The 17,054-nt window shown below is 41.2% G+C and overlaps 2 protein-coding genes across 2 annotated transcripts in view; both read left to right on the plus strand.

Moving 5' to 3' along the window:
* Nucleotides 1-17,054, plus strand: part of LOC311038628 (uncharacterized protein) — a gene marked incomplete at both ends in the record, with an annotated part of 234,156 nt that overhangs the window by 48,413 nt on the left and 168,689 nt on the right. Inside the window, 2 exons of the mRNA XM_084048200.1 lie at nucleotides 2,351-2,424; nucleotides 4,470-4,565. Coding sequence (XP_083904326.1) covers nucleotides 2,351-2,424; nucleotides 4,470-4,565 — 170 coding nt within the window. The remainder of the gene's footprint in view (nucleotides 1-2,350; nucleotides 2,425-4,469; nucleotides 4,566-17,054) is intronic.
* Nucleotides 4,728-16,166, plus strand: LOC311039050 (uncharacterized protein; the record flags this gene model as incomplete). Its single annotated transcript, XM_084048692.1, has 7 exons — nucleotides 4,728-4,820; nucleotides 8,107-8,109; nucleotides 8,228-8,294; nucleotides 9,434-9,528; nucleotides 11,506-13,245; nucleotides 13,492-13,734; nucleotides 16,050-16,166. The coding sequence occupies 7 exons, from the start codon at nucleotides 4,728-4,730 to the stop codon at nucleotides 16,164-16,166; spliced, it is 2,358 nt and encodes a 785-aa protein (XP_083904818.1).

A 17,054-nucleotide genomic window follows, 5' to 3' on the forward strand; every position in this document is an offset into this window, starting at 1 on the left:
AACTACCAAGAAATAATTCTCACACTCATTCGTCAAAGGGTGGCGCTATAGCACTCAATTGAAAGTGCCAACTTTGAACAGGTACAACTCATGACCTGTTTGACCTACAACCATGAAACTTCGATACACACATGCGTTTCTTCATGCCCGACAACTTTCGTGGTCTGACTTTTGACCTCTGACCTTTAGATCGCCCACCATTTTGAATTATATGAAAAACAGCCATTGGCTCATAACTTCTGCATTTTTTCACTTATGGAAAATCCGCCGCTTTTGTTTTGTCGGCAAAGGTCCTAAGTTCATGTGTAAAATGTTTTGTGCAGATTGCTCAAAAATCCCAGGAGGAAATAGATTTTAACTATTGCAGTTTTATGAAAATTATTCATCTGCCCCTAACGCATACATGCAAGACTCACATTTCTTTGAAACGTTGCAGTAATGTAGAGAGTCATTCCAAATATCACTGAAACCAATCTCACTCCAATTGGCCAAAGGGGGGCGCTATAGCAATTGTTCGAAAATGCAAGGGTTAACCCTTGCATTAACCCTAACCCTATTTTCATGGTTTGTGAGCTTGTAGATCGGCTACTTTCACTAGTTTTGGTTCTGAGGAGATGTACAATTTCTTCATTGGTAAATGGTTTGTGAACGAGTGATGTTAGTGTTAGTGAAACAGGGGCTTGGTTCATGAAAGAAGGCAAGAGTTTATGATCTTCAACAGACAATATCAGCCTGGACAAAGCTATAGCACTATAGGTAGTGTTGCAGCCTATTAGTCTGAAGGTTGAGAGTTCGAATCCTGTTAATGGCAGTAGGTTGAGATGTCCAATCAAACCATTATGTTTCCATCTCTCTCTCTCGTCAATCTATTGTTTCCATGTCACTCTCTCTCTCTTCAATCTATTCCGTTTCCATGTCTCTCTCTCTCTCTATTCACTGGCCCCGTATTATCGCTGCTTGCAGCTATATTTTTTTCTTATTTTCTTTTTTTCCCTCTTGATTTTTGGGTTCTGTCTGGCTGTAAACAATGACGCTACATACAGATTAATAGTGGACAGGTAGACTAGTTATTTATTTTAGATGGAATTGAGAGTTAGAATAAAAACTTTTATGCTCTGTGCAGTCTGCCCGTGGGACCGGGGGCGTCGCGACCCGCAGTGGTGTAAAGTAACTAAGTACATTTACCCAAGTACTGTACTTAGTTACAAGTTTGAGGTATTTTTACTTTACTGAAGTATTTTCAATTTCCAGTACTTTTACTTCTACTCCACTACATCTCAGAGGCAAATATTGTACTTTTACTCAACTACAATTATTTGAAAGGATTTACTAGTTACTTTGTAGATTTTGATTATATTACAAAATATATATAGTAACCACGTCAGCCCTTTATACATTTCAACCATTTGAAAATAGCAGATCTACGAGCTCACAATGCGCTTGTAGACCTGCTATTTACAAAATATTTTTTATACGTTTTATACATTTGAAAATGTGTGAAATGGGACATTCTGCATAATGAGTACTTTCTACTTTTGGTACTTTAAGTACATTTAACATTTATCATTCAGTGACATAAATAAATAGACAATAAAATAAATGTTTTAAAATGTAAACTAATTTGTCAAAAATAGAGATGCCAGGTAACCACATGAACCCTACCATCCTTATTCTGAGGTGAACATTCAACGGAAATAGCCGATCTACAAGCTTACAATGAATCACAATGCAACCCGTTGTGAGTTTTTATATCAGCTATTTTAGGCAAACATATTGGTGTTCAGAGAATAAAGCATCGGACCGAGTACAGAGCCCTGGGGGACCCCGGTCAACTATGTATAAAGGGTTAAAGTGGTTATCGTTGTTGTCGGGCAGAAACCTCATATCTCCATGTTTAAAAGTACTGTATGTATTTTTTCATACATTAATTCCCTATTTCATCATACAAGAGAGACTCAAAAGAAGAGAAAATATCAGATATACAAGCTCACATGATGTGAAACGTGCTTGTAGATCAGATTCATTAACCATTTAAACCCTATATACTTAAATTGATTGATTCTTGGTCCCTTACTTTTCCCCCTCTACACTAAATCTTCACTAAAACTAGCAGATCTACAAGCTCAGTGTGAGCTTGTAGATCTGCTATTTTCACAGAATAGGGAAGCTAGGGTTCAAAGGGTATAATCTACTTACATTAAACTGTTCACTTATACCCAGTGATGGAAGAAGTACTCACATTTTTTACTTGAGTAAAAGAACAAAAGTATTGGCATAACAATATACTTAAGGAACAGTCTGTTAACATCTGGATGTAATTTGACTCTCACTGTTGATGTGTGAAATACAGTATGAATACCTTGACCTGCTGGGAGAGAAGAAGTCTGAGCTGTTGGAGAAGAAGCTGATGAGGATGGGTACTGGGTATGGAATTGTAATACTTCTACTCCAGTACAGTGTGATTATTTGACAGCTTTAGTTACTAGTTACTTTCCAGACTTACATGATTTATTTGTGACCCACCCTATTTGACGGACAGTCTTCTCGTAGGTATTGACATCAATACTAAATTAAATTTATTTTTCAAAACGAATCACACTTTATGTTTTAAATAGCTCCCAACATGTCATAATGTGACACGTGAGCTTGTAGATCTGCTATTTTTGATCCAAAATGTTGTATGGTAAATTCCACCTTGTTAGACATCCTTTAGGAGGAGGATTTCATTTAATAGTTTTTCTTTGATTTCATTATTAATATCATTACTTTTATTTTGTCCTTGGTTGGTGGTGGGAGGCTACCACACACACACACACACACACACACACACACACACACACACACACACACACACACACACACACACACACACACACACACACACACACACACACACACACACACACACACACACACACACACACACACAATTCAATTTCAATTCAAAGGGCTTTATTGGCATGAGAAAACATACGTTTACATTGCCAAAGCAAAAAGCACAATACAACAATACAGCAATACAATCAAAACAAAAAATGTACATTTGAAAGTCAGAATCTTCAATAGATCAATTTCTATGTACCAAGATCACTGGGTGCAGGTATAGTGCAGGAATATACACAATGATTAGTCTTTAGGGTGGTTGTGTTCCGTTCGATATCCTTCTCCTATCACAACAACTCACGAATCTTGCTGCTGTGTTTGCACATTGTTGTACTTCGCCCAGCAGATATGGGAGTTTTTTGTCGTTGGTCATGTTTTCAAAGTCTCTGTGTGTGGTTGTAATCTGTGGGAAGTATGTGTCTCTGATGTCTTGGTACAATGGACAGACGGTTAGGAAGTGTAGCTCGGTTTCCACTTCCTTTTGTGTGCAGTGGGTGCATAGTCTGTCTTCTCTCGGGATACAGGTCTGCCTGTGACGACCTTTCTCGATCGCAAGACTGTGCTCACTGAGTCTGTATCTAGTTAAGATTTTTCTTTGTTTTGGGTCGGTCACGGTGCTCAGGTATTCTGCCACTGCGTATTCTCTGTTTAGGGCCAGATAGCATTCTAGTTTACTCTGCTTTTGTGTTGCTTCTTTCCAATGTGTCAGGTAGTTTTCCTTTTGCTGTTTTATAATTTTGTTTGGTCCGATGGGTTTTCTATCTCGTGGCTCTGTTTGTGTTTGTGCCCGGAGTTCCATGGCCAGCTGGCTGAGGGGGCATCTCTCTAGAGTTTCGCTGTGTGTGAGTGCTTTGTTATGGAGTGCATTTAGGTCGCTTTCTTTTAGGTGGTTGTAGAACTTAAGTGCTCTCTTTTTTATTTTGATTATGAGTGGGTATCGTCCTAGTTCTGCCCTGCATGCATTATTTGGTGTTTTTCGCTGGGTACTGAGAATGGATTTGCAGAATTCTGTGTGTAGGGTCTCGGTTTGGTGTTTATCCCATTTTTCAAGGTCATGGTTTGCTAATGGTCCCCAGATCTCACAACCATAGAGGGAAATTGGTTCTATCACAGAGTCCAGTATTTTAAGCCAGGTTTTAATTGGGATGTCTATTTTGATGTTTCTTTTGATAGCATAGAACACACACACACACACACGCACACCACAAGCACTCTCCGTCAGGCAGGGCCGGCCGTTGCTATAAGCAATATAAGCGGTCGCTTAGGGCCACAACCACTAGGCTTTCATATTGTAATTATGTCATGTATCTCCTATCCAACAACTAGCGTTATTATTTTAGTATGCAATAAAAAATGACATAATGATTTTATAATGGGGGTGTTTGAGGGGGGGCACCAAAAAAAATCTTGCTAAGGGCCATGAAAATCCTAGGGCCGGCCCTGCCGTTAGGTCATATTTCCACGTGTACTGTACAGTTACATATGTTATAGAATATGATGTCATAATATCATAACATGTGTTTCTCATTGTTTCTCCCTCCTCTTTCTATGTCCCTTTGTTTTTTCTATCATTGTATTTCTCTCAGCTCCATCATAGCCCTACCTCTCTCTGCATGGTACATGAGGAAGTGGTGGCATAGATACATCACACAGAGCCACCGTGACTACTATGTCCGCTGTCTGTGAGTGTTCATCACACAGAAAGCAGAACCAATACAATGTGTTCTCACCATCTTCTAGACCCCAGACCAGCTGAACTATTATCACTTATTATATGATGATTGAATCTGATGTCTGACTTTGTCTCTTTCATTCTCTGTGTGTTGGTGAGCAGTGTAAGGGACATGTCAACAGGAGACCCAGCTGAGGACATAAAGGACCTGGTGACTGATGCTCAGAACATAGAGAGGAACTGGTTTGAGTCAGCTAACAGCAAGGTAAGAACCTAATATTCTCTCCATGACATTTATTTACATGTTCTAATGAATACATGAACTACAATGTAGTGTAAGATTTAATTGTTCATCATTCAGTGACATAAAAAAAACTAAACAATAAACAAAAATGTGTCTAAAATAGGGATGCCAGATAACCACATGAACCCTAGCGTCCTTATTCTGAGGTGAACAGAAAATAGCCGATCTACAAGCCTACAATACATCACAATGCAACCTGTTGTTAGCTTTTAGATCAGCTATTTTAGGCAAACATATTTGGTGTTGAGAGAATAAAGCATCGGGCCAAGTTCAGAGCCCTGGGGGACCCCGTTTAACTATGTATAAAGGGTTAATTATCGTTGTTGTCGGGCAGAAACCTTGTATCTCCACGTCCCGTCCCCCCCATAACTTAATGCCCCATTTCATCATAGAAGAGTGTCACTCAAAAGTAGTGAAAATAGCAGATCTACAAGCTCACAATTCCTCAGGATGTGACACGTTGTGGACTTGTAGTTTAGCTTTATTAATAATATAAACCCTATTTACTTAAATTGAACAGGGTTCCTCAGGGGTCTATTCTTGGCCCCTCTACAGTCCCTCTATAGATCTACACACTATTGTGAGCTTGTAGATCTGCTATTTCCACAGCATGTTTTCTCCAGAATAGTGAAGCTAGGGTTCATGAGGTTAACAGTGTTCTACTTACATTAACTGTTCTCTTATACCCAGTGGTGGAAAAAGTACTCAAATGTTTTACTTAAGTAAAAGTATCAATACTGCAATACAATGCCTTATAAGTATGTGTATAATGCGTTATACACATGGGATGCATAGCAAGTGCTACCAAAGTACCAAAAGTAAAAGTACTCATTATACAGAATGTCCCATTTCAAGTTTTTAAATTAGTTTTTTGTTTTTCAAATAACAGATCTACAAGCTCACAATGCATCTTATTTTGACACATTGTGAGCTTGTAGATCGGCTATTTTCAAAAGGCCGAAATGTATTTAAGGGTGAAGTGTTTTGTAATAATAATCATAATCTACAAAGTAACTAGTAACTAAAGTTTTCAAATCATTGTAGTGGAGTAAAAGTACAATATTTGCCTCTGAGATTCTAGTGGAGTAGAAGTAAAAGCAATGGACATTGGGAAATACTCCAGTAAAGTAAAAGTACCGCAAAACTGTGATTAAGTACATTACTTGAGTAAATGGTTACTTTACACCACTAATAGTTACTTTACACCACTGTCAACATCTGTCCAGTCTTTTATTTTTATTTTCAGAAAACCTTGGAGTGAGATTTGGTGGTGTGTGCAGTAAACATTATTATTACTATTATTATTATTGTTATTATTATTATTATCATAATTATGTTATCGACCCATGGAGTCACCACCGCACGCCAAATGTATTTTTATATTAATTGCTGTACTTAATGTTGCACCCAGTGCGACACACCAGTTGTAATCCCCCAACCAGGTACAGCTGGTATGTTGCACTGGGTGGGTGTGTTATCATTTTACAAATCTAACCCTCAATAATGAAATCAAGTCATTTCAACCCATTGAGACCGGGAACGCATCTGTGTCATTTTTAGATTTCTTTGGCTATTAAAAAATAGCAGATATACTAGCTCAGAGCGCGGCACCGAGTGAGCTTGTAGATCTGCTATTTTTTTTAAATCAAGAAGATTTGTGCAAATCTTTGAAAATATATTTTTGAAATAGCAGATCTACAAGTCCGAAATAGCAGATCTACAAGTCCGTAAATAGCAGATCTACAAGTCCGTAGCGCGGCAACGAGTGCCGCGCTACGGACTTGTGTGCAAATCTTTAAAAATATATTCTTGAAAGCGAACATTTGTAAAATATTTTGTTCCAGGGACCCCCCAGAAGCGAAGATTTGAGTTATAAATGTTCAATTTAAAAACTATATATTCAAAGATTTGCAGACATTTTCATGATTTTTCCAAAAATAGCAGATCTACAAGCTCGTAGCGCGGCACTCGGTGCCGCGCTATGAGCTGTAGATCTGCTATTTTTTTAATAGCCAAATACATCTAAAGTGACAGAGATGCGTTCCTGGTCTTAATGGGTTAAGGCAAAAACTGGTGGTAGGTGTAGATTAATAGTGTGGGTGTGATCATTTTGGTGGGGGGTCTTTTTAACAGAGCAGATATAATGTTCTGTATTCTGGTGCATTTTAACAGGGAGTTTGATACTTTAACAGGCTTTACTAACATGAGAACATTATGGGTAAATGTTTTAATTTCATCCATCAACAAGCTAAACAGAGACATTGATTTGATGACTGAAGCAATTAAAGAGCCATCTTTAATAATAACCAGTCATTAATATATCTTTATGAGTGCATGCAATTATCTAGAATGTATCACTTAGGTATCAAATGGAGTATAATGTGTATACTGTATGTGGGAATGACTGGAGTGTATTCACAGTCATAATAAATATAGTGACAGTAGGAGTCAGTGTAACAGCCTGTGTAGAGATGGTGACTCTTACTCTCCTATTGGTCATATGGTGAACCTTGACTGATGTTTTTCACCATATGTTTCCTATTCAATATTCACATTGATTTCCATAAAAGTCTGATAGCTATAAAGTCAATACAGACTGCACAAATGATTCTAAATGGTCAAATCCCTTTAATGACTCACCTCAGCAATAGAACTCTCACTCTCTCTCTCTTGTTAGCTTGTAGAACAGATCTACAAGCTAAAACGCGTCATATTGTTTGCTTGAAGATCTATTATTTTTGCACACGCATGCATCCAAAGGTCCCTCCCCCTTTTAACTGCCTGCTCTTGGCAGCGCAGCATGACACACAGAGGAGTTTTAAATAATTAGACGTCTGTCATATTCAGTTAATAAAAACTAACGTTAAAAGCTTTTCACTACAGTTAACGGGTGGGGCTATACTTCAGATACAATAACTTAAAGGAGACATCCGTTCATTTTTAGTGTTATCTTTGATATATGGCAAATCACTCACCAACGTAGAAATGCCCATTGAGTTACTCCACAAATCCCCCTGTCGACCCCCACCGTTGGCATAATAGGAGGCGTGAGCATAGCCCAAATTTGCCTATTTTAACAAATGCAAAGTCTCCTATTATATATGAACGGATGTCTCCTTTAATTCACTTTATCGCTCAAATACCGGCAGAAGTGGATGTCTCAGTGATGAATGAGTTAACACTGTTTTCCACTTGTGGTGATTTGACGGTGTGATAAATATGATGTGTGGCGTGAGTGTGTGTTAAGAGGGTAATTTGTGTGTGTCTCACGCTCATTGTGTGAGAGTTGTCAGCTCTGGTTAAGGAACAGTGTGTTAAGACTTGATGTAGCTTCACTCTGTCATTGTGTGTTCATGTGTGAAATACAGGAGGAATACTGGAAACTGATGGATGAGAAGAGGTCTGAGCTGATGAAGAAGAGTCAGATGAAGATGGGTAAGCTTCTAGCCACGCACGCCTGGCTCTCGCTCTCTCTCTCTCTCTCTCTCTCTCTCTCTCTCTCTCTCTCTCTCTCTCTCTCTCTCTCTCTCTCTCTCTCTCTCTCTCTCTCTCTCTCTCTCTCTCTCTCTCTCTCTCTCTCTCTCTCTCTCTCTCTCTCTCTCTCTCTCTCTCTCTCTCTCTCTCTCTCTCTCTCTCTCTCTCTCTCTCTCTCTGGTTTAAAGTTTTACAGTGCAAATGTCAAAAAAACTATTTTTAGCAGCCTCTGCTGGTCATTACCGTCACTGCAGGCCGTTTGTTTATTACTGCGTTACCCAGAATTCCATTCGTTTTCACCGGATGACGGAAGCGTTTCAAAAAGCGTTCTTTTAATTGTTTTATACGATCTGTGGATCGTTTCTCTTAGCCAGTGGAGCTTTAGTTACCGTGAGCTGTGTTTTCTTTTTCAGTTTTTTTTCGTTCTTCAAATCATACAATCTGTTAAAATCAGCGTGAGTTTCCTTTTTGTTATTAGCGCGGTAGTTCCTGGCCAAACAGGAAACCGGTGCAGTAGTTCCTGGCCAAACAGGAAACCGGTGCATTTCCGCTTCCATTTTCCGGCCAGATGACGTCATTTTCGCGGGACAGTCAACCCCGACGACGTTCAATAGAAAATATATAAATAAAAGGCTTTCGGGGGTGAAATTCATGGAGTGGGTGTTGTGAAACATTTGCCACTCACAAAAGATATACAATTTAACTTTAGTTTTATTGAAAAAGTTACCTATAGCATTACTTTAAGTGGACTATACTTCGTTGACCAGGGTCCCCCAGGGGTCTCTACTTGGTCCACTCCTTTTTCCCTAGATGTTCACATATTTTCACAGAATGTTCATCTATTATGAGCTGACCAGAATAGAGTCTAGGGTTGATGTGGTTAAACTAACATGTTCACACTGTGTCCATTTAACTCTTACTTCATACTGGAGGGGGAGGGGCCACCTCCAAGTATGATGTCAGAACAAAATGGCCGCTGTGTGAATATGGTTCATTGAGTTTACAGTGATGTTTATGTACAGTCATAAAACAATGTATCAGACCTCATGTCTTCTATACTCATCATGTGTAATGAATGTGTGTTTGTTGTTCTTCTGTAGAGATGAAACAGTCTGATCAGTCTGATCTGCTGGTCATGATGGAGATGAAGTCCATGGATCAGACATCAACACCTCCCCTTCCTCCTGATGACAAGGTTATTATAGTCAGGGGTGCACATAACTTATTAGGTCTAGTACTCAGAAGAGCACCTGGAGATGTGACTTGGTGCGCAACAAATTAACTAGTCCCGTCCTGTTTTGTCAACGGGGGGGGGGTGCAGCTGCGCGAGGAAAAAAAAAAGGACGGTCTGCTTGCAAATTCCGCCGATTTTCTCTCTCTCACCGTTTTTTTTCTCTCTCACCGTTTGGTGAAGCCCCCAAGGTTGGTGCCCTGTGCTGCGCTGCTTATATCCGCCAGATTGGGACGTTCACGGCATATTTTGTACCATCACGGTGCGTTCATCATCGGTGACGAGTGCCTCTAACAGCCACCGCAGCGAGGCAATGCGAGGCGATGCGAGACATGCACACAATGTTCTCTCCCCCTCCGCCTAATGGCTGTACATGGGGCCGACGCGTGCTTTAGCGTGATTGTGTGAGTGTGGCTTCAGGAAGTAAATTCCTAGTCTCGATCTCCAGGCTTTTATTTTTTAGTTTTGCTAAAAAAATAAAAGCTTGGAAATTCCTGTCCCAGCTGTTGGTACGCAAAAGCGCCTCGCGTCGTCTGATGTGGTGCGCATTTTTTATTTTGGGTGCGCATGCGCACCTGCGCACCTGTTATGTGCACACCTGATTATAGTTTTCTTATTAGGGCGGTGTAACCGCCCCCTATAAGTGAGGTTTGGACACTGACCAATCCTGCACCGTGATTGGCCAATAGTCTACAACGCAATCTACAACGCTAACCCTTCCACAGTCAATGCAAATCTATACTTTCGCAAAGTCAGCCAATCACATTAGCTGTAATGTGAAATTCAGGACTGTGATTGGCTAGCGAAATACATGACACATGTGCAGCCCTATGAATAGCAGTATGGACTTGCTCCAGTATGGAAAAAAAACACATTTATGTTTTTTTAAGTGAGTCATGTGATGACCACACACCGCCGACTTCACACTGGGTGTGATTTTTTATTTAATTTTTTTTTTCAAATATACTTTTTGGGGCGGTTTAGCCGCCCCCTATAAGTGAGTTTTGGACACCGACCAAAAGATTTGTATACAACCCTTCCCTTGTTAATGCAAATCGATACTTTTGCAAAGTCAGCCAATCACATTACAGCTAGTGTCATCACCACTAACTGTAATGTGATTGGCTGACTTTGCAAATTCAGGACTGTGATTGGCTAGCGAAACACATGACACATGTGCAGCCCTATGAATAGCAGTATGGACTTTAAAAAAAGTAATTTATCCTTTTTTTAAAGTGAGTCATGTTGTGATGACCACACACCGCCCACTTCACACTGGGTGTGATTTTTGGGGCGGTGTAGCCGCCCCCTATAAGTGAGTTTTGGACACCGACCAAAAAATTTGTGTACCCCCTAACCCTTCCATTGTTAATGCAAATCGATACTTTTTCCATATCAGCCAATCACATTACAGCTAGTGTCATCACCACTAACTGTAATGTGATTGGCTGACTTTGCAAATTCAGGACTGTGATTGGCTAGCGAAACACATGACACATGTGCAGCCCTATGAATAGCAGTATGGAAAAGTCATTTATCCTTTTTTTAAAGTGAGTCATGTTGTGATGACCACACACCGCCCACTTCACACTGGGTGTGATTTTTTACTAGTTAACTTACGAAAAGATTTAAAGAGATTAAACTTAAGAGAAAGATTTAAAAAATATCAGGAAAAAAATAAAATACATTTTCAGTTATAGCTGGCAAAGCTACAAAATCCGAAGATAGATTTCATGGTATGAAATTTAATTTACAAATTAATTTACAAAAACTACACTTTTTCTGTATGGTTTTATTTAGTTTTAGTTGTTTTTTTTGTTTTTTAAATACACATTAATGCTTATATGTGTGGCTTTGTTTAGGCTGAGTGCCATTTACTAGTGTGGCAAAGTGGTTAATACGATAAATGTCCATGATTTAATTTCCTTTTCTCTTTCTTAGGGAACTACTCATCCCCATGTTGTCTCTGGGACTAAATTAAAAGAAGAGAAGTTGATTACTGTAAAGCAAAAAGGACGTCTCACAGCCTCCTCCTCCACAGCTGAAGAAGTGAAGCATAGTGAGATGGTAGACACTTTAGATCAGAAGACAGAAAAAAGCAGAGTAATGGTGTTCTTTGGAAGAATGTGGAAGCGTATGAGAGGAGTGAAACATAGTGAGATTAAAAAAACTTCACGTGAGAAGAAAGAGTTAGATGTAGAAGAAGACAGAACACGAGTGAAGCATAGTGAGATAGAAGACACTCCAGAGGAGACAAAAGAGTTGGATGAAGAAAGAGACAGAAGAAGAGTGAAGCATGCTACAGAGATGCTTGAGGAGATATCTGAGGAGACTCTGTTTGACCCTCCCTCCACACCTGGTGATAACCCTCCCATTCAGTCTCAGTCTCAACCCCAAATCTACCCACTGGAACCTGGCAAGCATCACTCAAGCACTGAAACTCCTTCTCCATCAACTAGCACATCCTCTGACTCCACACTCAACAGACCCCACATGGTTTCTTCACAGAGAACACAAGACAGAAAGAGAAGAGAAGAAGAGTTGAAGGAGACTGATCTTCCTTCATCAAACCTCCCTCTGCTTCCCTCTTCAACTTTAGATGAGTCTGATATTCCCTCTTCTCAAGATGCTTCACAGGAAGTAATTACACCCAACAGGTATCCCTCTGTTGTTATAGTCTCCCACATGTTGTCTTCCTCATCCACATCACAACAGTCCTCCCATGATTCCCCAGACGAAATGATGTCATGTGACACAGCCTGTGATTTGTCAACCACAGACCAGTCTGTTACAGAGTCACTGTCCTCTCTACATCCCACTCTGGAGCTCCAAGATGAAACTGATCTAGGTTCATGCTTCAGTGGTTTGAGGATAGAAGAATCCATCTCTCTGCCTCGTTCTCACAGCTTACCCTCACTGAGCCAAATTCCATGTTTAGAGAACAAGGCAGGGTTCAGAGCAAAACGGTCCCACAGCATAAATGATGTTACACTTCTGGACAAAACACATAAAATAACACCTGATATCATTGTTGTAGAAAACAAGGAAAGCTACAGGTTCCACAGCACCCAAACAGGACTGTTCCAATGCACCGTGACCGACCTGGTGTTTAAGATGGAGACAGAGGGAGATGTGACTTACAGGACAGTCCACTGGGACCGAAGGCTTCTATCCCAGCTTAGCAAGAGAGCTGCAGGACCACTGTTTGACATCAAAGGTTCTCAGGGGTCTGTGTGTCAGTTACGCTTTCCACATTGTGAGATCCTCTCCATGGGTGGAGGCAAATCCTTGTCTGTTCTCCATGTGATGGATGATGATAGCTTTGAGCTGATCAAACCCCATATGATCACAGAAACTCATGTTATCATAAATGTAACTGGATTATCTTTATATGGTATCATCTCGTACTTACAAGAGAAGGTGTTCGGGCCCAGTCCTGTCCAGCCCAGTCCTGTCCAGCCCAGTCCTGTCCAGGCATTGGTGTCACTTTTTTATACACCACCGATTGATGATGATCATCCCAGTTCGATCCTCAAAGTGTTGCTGCTGCCTCGTAATGTTGTGCGGCATGAAGTGATGAAGGAAAGGAAGGAGATGAATGGAGAAGAGATTTACATTGAAGTGTCTCTCTGTAAACTAATCCCAAAGCAAGAATACACCCTCTCCACTTCCCCTCAAGATGTTTCCATCATAGTTCTACCAAATAAGGCAGAATTTGAAGTCGATGAACAATCCTACCCCAATTACATGCCAACATTTGTCATTAATTTAGAGGAACGTTTTCGCCATGTTAGGCTATTTCTAAGCAACACCTCCTCCATATGTGCTTGGGAAGGTTATGTAAATCTTACAGATGCTGCTTTAAGAAAACAACAAGTTCAGTGCACACTGACTCATGAAGCGAAAGACAAACCGTTGTCTGTGCAGCGCAGCTTCATCGACAGCGTTTCAGATCCCATTAGGAGACAACAATTTCAGTGCACACTGACTCTTCCAGCAGAAGACAGACTGTTTTCTGTGCGGAGCAGCTTCATCAACAGCGTTTCAGATCCTGTCCTCAACAGTCTCCTGGACAAACTTTTAGAGAAGGGGGTGATTACCAAAGAAGAGTATGATACGGCCTACGTAGAGAAAGTGAAACATGAAAAGGCACGTGTCGTCATCGACACAGTGAGGAACAAAGGAACTGCTGCAAGTTCAATCATGATATTGTTTCTCTGTGAAACAGACTCATTCCTCTCTGAACATCTTGGGTTGATTTTAAAACTGTAACAATGTACTTGAGTTGGACACACTGAAGTTGGATTATTTTTCATAACCTGATCATCCAGAGCAACTTCAAAGTAAACGAGCAATGACAGGTGCAATGCCTTGCTCAAGGACACTTCAACAGGGTGCCTGGCTACGGCATGGACACACATTGACTGTTTCAGAGATTAAACACAGGATGTTTCGACTACGACCTCAGAACAAAGATTTGACAAATGCCTTTAAAATGTTTTCACTCATGAAGTGGAATCATGTGTCTGACTTGATGAAGGTCATGGACAATGTTCAGTGGACTGTGTGAACACATACTGTTTATAGACCTTATTCCTGGCCACGCCCACTGTCTCCGCTCTAATATAGGGAGGTGGGGGGTATGGAGCCCCATGTCAAGCGGTTTCCAGCATTACCTGCTGTTGAAATAACTACAGCAAAATGTAAATACATGACAGACCCCCCACACACAGTGGGGCTTTGAGCGTTGTATGTTTGGGCAACGCATGCATATGTTCTCTCATGAGAAGCAAGAGGATGCCTGCAAAAAGCCATTTTACTCCCTGCTCCCCCTGACACAGGGAGGTTCACAGAACAGCTATTGTTTAGACCTGGTCTCTTCACTCTGGTTTGCACTAAACCTTCAACACAGTCTACTGGAAAAGAGGGAGTTATGGTAAAATGCCATGAGCTGTTCTGAGAGAGGTCCATGTCCCTCTGGCTTCCTCACCACTAGCATATATATCATGATAAGAAGACATCTGTACCACCTACTCCCTGTTACATCCTGACAGGACGTCTGTAGATACATACAATGTACAATAGACCTTTATGCACAGTGGACACATAGCCCTTATTAAGGGTGGACACATAGCCAGTGGACACATACTGTAGCCCTTTGTAGTATACTCTATTATTATAGAGTATACTACAAAGTATTTTTAGCGGCGCTAGCCGCTCTATACCTTTAGGTATAGAGCGGATCCTGCTCTATACCTGGCTTTTGCGTCAACGTTCTGATTGGTCAGACACGTCAACAAAGTGATTGGTCAAGCTTCACGTGACACGTGGCTATAAACACATTATAAACACTTATTGATGACAAAATGTATCAAAGGCGCCGCTACCTTCACACAGGTGTGATTTTTTTAAGTTAGGAATGAAATTGTTGCTGATATTTCAAAAGTTCCTGTAATCAATGATTCTGTATTTTCAAGTAAAACCTTTATTTGTTCTTTATCAAGACTCTACTTTCCTTCTTTTCTATTCAGCCCTTGATGTGTGTAAATGTGAACGGTGGTGAGTAAATCTATTTACTCAATGTACTGTACAGCTAAGTTGTACATTTAACTTAAATTGTTATTCATACGTTTTTCAGAAAACTGTTAGTATTTAGACATCTTGCACCTATAATTGACGGCCAAACTCATGGGGCTACACATGTGTGTGTGCGCGGTCTCCACGCACACACATGGCCCAACTAACTCCACATTTTACCCCAAAATTCCTCAATATTCTGCCTCTGAACCGGCTGCTTCCCATACCGTTACTCTACTTCCATGATGTACAATAAATATGAAACGCATTATGCCCCAATACTATGCAAATCTCTTCCCCAGCGCGAAATTCACTTCCGGGTGCTTATTTTGGTCTGACATCAGAGAACCCACATATTTGGGCATAACTGATATAGGCAGCTCCATATATGGAGATGTCTGACACTATCTGACATCACCATAATGACAGGGGCACAGCCATCACGGTCCCATATTTGGGCATAACTGATATAGGCAGCTCCATATATGGAGATGTCTGACACTATCTGACATCACCATAATGACAGGGGCACAGCCATCACTATAAAGGACCTGGATGCCAATGCCAGTGTCCTCAGCGACGCTACCAATGCCACACACGTCCACGTGTTGTTGCCTTGCAACTCTACTGCACGTAGCCCCTACCCCCTCTACTGCACGTAGCCCCTACCCCCGCAGAGCACACAGAACGACACAGAGACAACAGGAAACTTTACTACGCAGTACACAGAACGACACAGAGACAACAGGAAACTTTACTACACAGTACCCACAACTTCGCACGCAGCCATGGGACCACGCAAAAAAGCTATGCTGGGCAAACGCACACGCAATGCCACTCGCCAGCGTGTGGCTCGCGCAAATGCAGCCGCAAACGCTCATGCATGCTGTCCATCTCTCTCTTCGCAGAACGCCGCTATGAGGACCATCAATACACAACACACTCTCATCCATCACAAAGGACAAAACCAAAGGATAAACACTTCAGAAGAGCGTGGACACAGCCACAACAACTCACAGAAATAGTTGCCTTTCCCACACCTGCAATGGATTGTATCTGCACTTCATGCAAGGCCGTCATGTTCCCCTGGGAAACATCAAAACTTTCAAAAGATCCTGTCCCACTCAAAACCTTCAGTGCCTGTTGCCATTACGGAACAATCCAACTACAGCCATTCAAGGACCCCCCTCCTGCACTTCAAGCTCTGTTTGACAGGACCTCTCCAGAATCCCAACAATTCATGGCCAACATCCGACAGTACAATGGCTTAGTGTCTATGGCTTCTAAGAATGTCACCGGTAAAATCATTGCATTCAAAGGACTAGGGCCACGACCGTTCAAGATGAGTGGCCAAATGTACCACCTCACTCCCTCTGCATTCTTTCCTGACACCAATAACCGACCCAAATTCTCACAAATCTTTGTATTTGATCAGGACAATGAAATTAAGAACCGCCTTCATCAGGCTAAGGGAGAGGACCTTATTAAGGAGCCCACTTTAACCCTCATTCAAAATGAGTTAAAGACAGTTAACCCTTTAGTAAAAATCTTTAAAACCGGCGCAGAATTACTCAATGCCAACCCAACTCAGGCACTGAAAATGGTGTTCAAGTCAAAAAGCTCACAGGGGGCAAACAAAAGTCACCTCAACCCTGCTGTCCCTGACGTTGTTGTTTTTGCACCAGGATGCCAGACAGAGCCCAGAGACATTGTTCTGTACAGAACTCCAGTTGATGTACCTAATCACAGCCAGACTACACACATCAATTCACTACACCCTATGTATGACCCAGCCGCTTATCCCTTGATCTTGCCACATGGGGATGCTGGCTTCAGCATCGACAACCCCATCACAAAGGTTCATGCACAGTCACCCACAGCCAAAGTCACTCTTCAGGAGTTCTTCAGATTCC

Source organism: Gymnoscopelus microlampas, assembly GCF_963454915.1.
Source record: "Gymnoscopelus microlampas genome assembly, chromosome: 22".
In the NCBI taxonomy this organism is placed as follows: Eukaryota; Metazoa; Chordata; class Actinopteri; order Myctophiformes; family Myctophidae; genus Gymnoscopelus; species Gymnoscopelus microlampas.